Raw genomic sequence first — 6,429 nt, forward strand, 5'->3', positions numbered from 1 at the left:
TGCATGCTTTACAAACTAATACCATGCGAGCTTCACAAACAAATACTTACCATGCATGCTTTACAAACTAATACCATGCGAGCTTCACAAACAAATACTTACCATGCATGCTTTACAAACTAATACCATGCGAGCTTCACAAACAAATACTTACCATGCAAGCTTCACAAACAAATACCATGCGAGCTTCACAAACAAATACTTACCATGCATGCTTTACAAACTAATACCATGCGAGCTTCACAAACAAATACTTACCATGCATGCTTTACAAACTAATACCATGCGAGCTTCACAAACAAATACTTACCATGCATGCTTTACAAACTAATACCATGCGAGCTTCACAAACAAATACTTACCATGCATGCTTTACAAACTAATACCATGCGAGCTTCACAAACAAATACTTACCATGCAAGCTTCACAAACTAATACCATGCGAGCTTCACAAACAAATACTTACCATGCAAGCTTTACAACAAGTGCAGGTCACCATCTTTGTCTTTGAATAAGTGGGGTATTTCAGGGGTTAAATTGTTTTGGGTCACTTAATTCAAAGTTGTTTCTCACAGAGGGGGAAGCCCTCTATGGCACCCATATATGTTTATCCCGGCCCAAAACGGATTTTGATGCACTACTACTACTTAGTTACCTACTTTTTGAAGCATAAATCCGGGAGTAATAATTTGCAAAGATTAACTGTTTCCATGCTTATCCAGTCTGCAGTACAGAGGTGTGAACTTAAAACATGTCATAGTAAGAAAACAACCTCAAGTCTAATGTATTTAATATATAAAAGCATTCTAAACAATGACAACTTTGACAAGAATTAACCATCTCAAAAGCATTGATATAAAGTGCTGCCTTAACATAAAAAAAAAATAAACAAACCTTTTGTTTGCACCATTATATATATATATATATATATATATATATATATATATATATATATATATATATATATATATAATGTAGAAGGACATCACTAAAACATCCACGCATAGTATTTTATTGTTGAACTATTTCAGAATTGAAACATCTATTGCTTTGCCGTGTCTAGTATGCAATTCATAGTAAAATTACATGACTCGAAGGCGATTCACACCTCCTGCCTAGGTGGCAGTAGCACGTGGAGTGAGGATCTGGTTGCCTACACACCTCTTTGTCAGCTAACGCTCTGCTGCAACGCAGTACCTGTTGAGAAGCTGCGCGGCTGTACAGCCACCGAAGCCCATGGATGTGTGACCCGGTGACGTCTTTTCCGGATGAGGTCACGCAGACGGCGATCTTTGACTGGTTTGGAGCGGAATCTGCGCAGACTGAGCACCCTCTATCTGCGACAACCCGAACGCTGAAGTTGGAGACGTCATATCTGAGGGCCCAGCTTTGTCCCACTTCCTGTAATTCTTCCTTGATCCTAGACTTGCTTGCTGGCTTACTTAGTTTGTTTGTCCAGGCATCTTCGGTGGATATTCGTTTATTTTAAAATAAAGCAGAGCTCGTGAAACCAAACATTTGCAAAGATGGCTATGCAAGCGGCAAAAAGAGTTAATGTAAGTTGGATGTATTGTATTTTGGTAGAGAAATATCATGTTTAGATCACACGGGGTGTTTATCAGTTAGTGAAGTGTGTTTGTGTACGTAGGCCTCTCAGAAAAAGTAGTGCGTGTGTGCTTTACTGTTTGTAAGAACGAAAACAATAGTGACGAAAAATCGGAATTCAATATATCTGAACCCCAAACGGTTGACAAGTGTATTTTTTTGTGATTACAAATAACCGAGTGTATAAGCAATTTGGAATTACGATCCGTGACGCAGTTTAAGTGAAAGCGGTCTAGACTAGTGCAAAGCTACACGATAGCTGAATAAAACGTTTATACGTTCTTTTTTATTATTACGTTTTATTTTTTATAAGCCATTTATTTGTTTGAGCCAGCATCGGTATGCAAGTTAGGAGTATCAATCAGATCGTAAATTACAGAGCAGTTAAGAGGTAAATTCAAAGACCCTGTCCACACTACATAACCGATCTCGAGAACCGTGCTTAAAACTGTTTAATTAATCCAGCTCAAAGCGTCCCAATTGAAGGTACCGTTTCATGTTTAATCGGGCTTAATGCGTACACACACTATTACAATAGTTAGGTTACAGTTCCTAGCAGAGCAATGAACAGTGGACATTAATACGCGATAGTATCCCACCATGCACTGTATTTTATTTTATAATAATGTGTTATGCCCCATATTGCCAATAATAAATAAAACAAGTATTTTGAAAAGTAAATGCGAACACACACGTAGGACTTTACGTTTTGGGATTTTATTTTTAGTCCGGTGACGTCCTTTTAAACCCGTTGAGTTGATTCTGTTTCATAATTACGCAGAACCGGGACCTCCTGGTTACAAGCCCTTTTATTTAACCTCTGGACCACACAGCCTCCTCCACAGTACCTGATGTGATCTAATTTAGAACCGGACTCGAGACTACCCCAGAGGTATTAAACGCTGCTGAGTGCAGACGCTATAACAGTAATTAAACGGGCTTAAAAAGTTTTAAAGGCATAATGTGGACAGGGCATTGGTCTTAATTCACATGCTTAATTTTTGCTTGAAACATGTTTTTTATGGAACAAATTGTGATTATACACGAGTTTGACATTTTAGGGTACTGGTGTATAAACTTATTTTGTTTGTGTTTCCAGATCCGATTACCACCAGAAGTAAATCGGATCCTGTATATTCGCAACCTGCCATACAAAATCACGGCCGAAGAAATGTATGATATATTTGGAAAATACGGCCCAATCAGGCAAATCAGAGTGTAAGTGTTCAACTGTTACTATTATTAGCCATATTCTGTCTACTAACTTTCATACACTCTTAGTGGACATTTTCATGTTACTGACAGATACATTTTTTGAATTTACAGCGACGGTGGGAGATGATGTTACCGACATGCTTTTTGTAATACATTTTTTGCAAATGTATTTTGATTTATGATTGTTAGTATTGTTATTGTTTATAATACAATGCTGTTTTTGAAACTGGGTATAAAATAAAATCCACTTTTGTGTTCACAGAATATTATACTTTTATTTTGTATTTGTCATGATGTAAAAGTTTCTCATTAGTGTGTTGCTATTTCAGTCAATTTTTGAATTAATTTCTAATAACTTTATCCATAGTGGGAACACTGCAGAATCAAGAGGAACAGCATATGTGGTCTATGAGGACATCTTTGATGCTAAGAACGCCTGTGATCATTTATCAGGATTTAATGTCTGCAACAGATACCTTGTAGTATTGTACTACAATGCAAACCGGGTATGTATGATAGGGTTAGATTTTATAAAATATAAAGCAGCAGTACCTTTTGTGAGTGATTCCTAATTCAAGGGCTTTATAGGTACGGAAGATACTGGGGAATCTCAAAATACCCAGTATTTATCTTCAATAACTGGTGATTAACTGATGTTGGTTGTGTGAGTGGACAAGCATACTGTAGCCTTCTTTCAATAGGGGTGACAATTAGTGGTGCAATCGGCACCCTCATTTTGTATTTGATTATTGAATATGCATTTATCAACGATAATCAATGCATTGATGTTTTACTTTTCAAAATAAAGAACAAACATTAGTTTTAACAAAAGATCCAATAACTAAAAACACTGTTTTGCATAATTAAACAAAAAGGCACAACTTATATTCAAATTAGAACACTTCCTATAATATAAAAAGAAATACAAAAGGACTTGAGTTTAACAACTGAAAATAATGTGCGTGCATCCACATCAGATGTCCCTATAATAATAATAATTGTAATAATAATAAAAAAAAAACTATTTTAACAGAAGTAATTTCTATCTGAACTATGGATGTTCATTACTGTTAACATATTATGTCCAAAATCAAAACATTTGAATTAATCTCACAAATCCTGACTAAATTTAACTCTTGTACTAAATTCAGCTTCTTTTTGCCACCCAAACACAACATGCTTTGAAACAGAAGAAGGTAATCGGTAGATTTAATAGATTTAAAAATCAAAGAAAACAACATATTGCCTTAATTTATAAATCAAGAAAACGTAAATACAATAGGCCTACTTTTGAATTGGTTTGAACAACGCAAATGTAGAGGAGTAAAGTGTGTATCCAAGCAACGCGCTAATCTACCGTACTAGCACTAAAAGAAGCGCATTCACACACTGAAGGTTTTAATGCAAACCGGCAACAGGAGACTTCAGACTGTGTTCTAATTTGATTTGAGCTCGGGAAATTTAAGGACAGAGGATCAGTCGATGGATCGATTTAATTGTTGCACCCCCAGTGACAATTGATGTGATGTAGAACCTTCAGTATGTCTTTGAAGTTTCTATGTACACTGTGAAGCGAGTTAAATGCTGTGTACTTGAGCTAGCCAGTCCTGGTAGTCCAGCTATGCTCTTAACTAAACTTTTGTGGCGGTCATTTATAAAGTTCTTGTCGTCTTAGTCTAATTCTTATATCTCAGAGAACAACTGAGCTCTTGCTGTATCTGCAAGGTTATTTAAATACTTCCGTATGTGTTGGTGAACCTCATGTTGACATTTGACCCAATAATTACACCACATTGAGGTTATAATTTTGTGTTTGTAGATAGTCAAGACTGCACACTTTGTAATATTGTCTGGCTATTTTATAAACTGCTGTATTCCCTGTACATTATCGGATCACTAACTACTTTCTTCTTTCAGGCTTTCCAGAAAATGGATACCAAGAAGAAGGAGGAGCAACTCAAGCTTCTCAAAGAAAAATACGGAATCAACACAGATCCACCAAAATAAACTTTTTTATAATACATTGACTTTTGTTCCTAGTTAGGAGCGCTTGCAGTGATGCATTCGGGACACACCCGTATAACAGGGTGCATCGGTTATTTTTACAGTGTTGCTTTCCTGCAATCCGACAGTTTTTCTTTGACAGGCAGAGTAATATTTTTTTGTTACAAAAAAATCAGTACTACAGATGTGTTGCATAATTTGGATAGACCCTGATAAATCAAAATAGTTTTAACATGGCTGTTTTAATAGTGTTTTGATAACAAGGTCACCAGACATCATAAATAATAAAAAATGAATAAATAAAACACACTTTTCTCTCCAACACTTGATATGTGGTCCTTTCTGGAATATGACTGTCCCATCCATCCAGTGCTTGCTGTAAGCCAAATGGTTCAATTGCAATAAACACTTGACCACAGTTCAGTACCAATAGCTAGTACTGTACTATCTCTTTTGTTAGCTGCAAACTGTACTAGGTACAGTATCTTGGAGCAGTGAGAAGGAAAAAAAAACAGGACAAATGGCATTGAGTGGATGATAGGTTGGGAAAGTAAGAGCAGCATACTATTTTGATGTTTTTTTCAAGGGGGTAGTAGCCTCAGGTAATGCTCTGGGTATGTAGGTAATTTTACAACACTGTGCACATGTTATTTAAATGGCAAAACACAAGTTTATGACATGAAAATTAAGGATTCAATATACATCTTTCAAATTAAAATGGAGAACAAATCCTTTATTAAAAGCTACCTACTTGTGAACGATATGGAATAGTTTGGTTCATTGCAATTGATACACCAGGCTGTCATATACTTCCCTCTGTACTTAACACAGGATTATCTAGTTATTACAATACTTTTTAGTTTGTTTCTTGTTACTTCCAGGTTTGACCCCAGTTAAGCTCTTTTATCATTCTAAACAATTTAAAACATTTTCATAACAAGACCAACATTCAGGATAATTTAGGGATTTATCATATTTATTTGTATTGGACATTAACACACACATTCACACATAAAACTCTTTCAACACTGCAGACCTGTCAAGAATTACAGGAAACATAACTCCCACTCAATACATGCAGGCTTACAGCCAAAAGTCTTGCATCACCTAGACATAATAAAAAAAAAAAACAGATATGAACATAATTTAGATCCTTAACAAATCCCACCGCCAGCCTGTTGTGACTCTCGACAGTCAACGTAAAATACCTGCAAAATGAATTCTTATATGTTCTTAAATAATCGTTATAAAAAATAGGTATCAAAAAGGAGTTATAAGATATGCAGAATCATTATATAACATTCGCTACCGCCAAACAGTGTCTTTACTGGGTTAATACTGTACATTGAGAGAGAGCAGGTGGGTTAGGAGAGGCCCCATTGTCACATGACTCAAATGGAATGAGTAAGTCTGTTCAATGCCAGGCAGTAAGGAATATCCACGTTCACAGGAAGCCAGGCATTATTGGAGCAACATCACCTAGAACCGTTCAGAATTATTGCAAATGCCATTCAATAAAGACATTTAGACAATCAATTTAAATAACACGTTATATGGGGAACAACAAAGGGGTATTTAATTCAATATGTTAACGTAACATGGTTT

The 6,429-nt window shown here is 35.9% G+C and overlaps 1 protein-coding gene across 1 annotated transcript; it reads left to right on the forward strand.

Moving 5' to 3' along the window:
- Positions 1 to 1,369: 1,369 nt before the first annotated feature.
- LOC117411357 (splicing factor 3B subunit 6-like) lies at positions 1,370 to 5,146 on the forward strand. The gene is made up of 4 exons (XM_034018734.3): positions 1,370 to 1,556; positions 2,705 to 2,823; positions 3,188 to 3,326; positions 4,738 to 5,146. Exons 1-4 carry the CDS (start codon positions 1,527 to 1,529, stop codon positions 4,825 to 4,827), a joined length of 378 nt encoding a protein of 125 aa, XP_033874625.2. The 5' UTR covers positions 1,370 to 1,526; the 3' UTR covers positions 4,828 to 5,146.
- Positions 5,147 to 6,429: the final 1,283 nt, after the last annotated feature.

This window comes from Acipenser ruthenus, chromosome 6 (genome assembly GCF_902713425.1).
Source record: "Acipenser ruthenus chromosome 6, fAciRut3.2 maternal haplotype, whole genome shotgun sequence".
Lineage (NCBI taxonomy): Eukaryota > Metazoa > Chordata > Actinopteri > Acipenseriformes > Acipenseridae > Acipenser > Acipenser ruthenus.

What these genes read in the sequence shown, in the direction of transcription:
- LOC117411357 (XM_034018734.3), top strand. Translation starts at nt 1,527, where the DNA reads ATGGCTATGCAAGCGGCAAAAAGAGTTAAT. An exon ending in AAGCGGCAAAAAGAGTTAAT is followed by an intron (nt 1,557 to 2,704) that starts GTAAGTTGGATG and finishes TTGTGTTTCCAG; the next exon opens with ATCCGATTACCACCAGAAGT. An exon ending in CCAATCAGGCAAATCAGAGT is followed by an intron (nt 2,824 to 3,187) that starts GTAAGTGTTCAA and finishes CTTTATCCATAG; the next exon opens with TGGGAACACTGCAGAATCAA.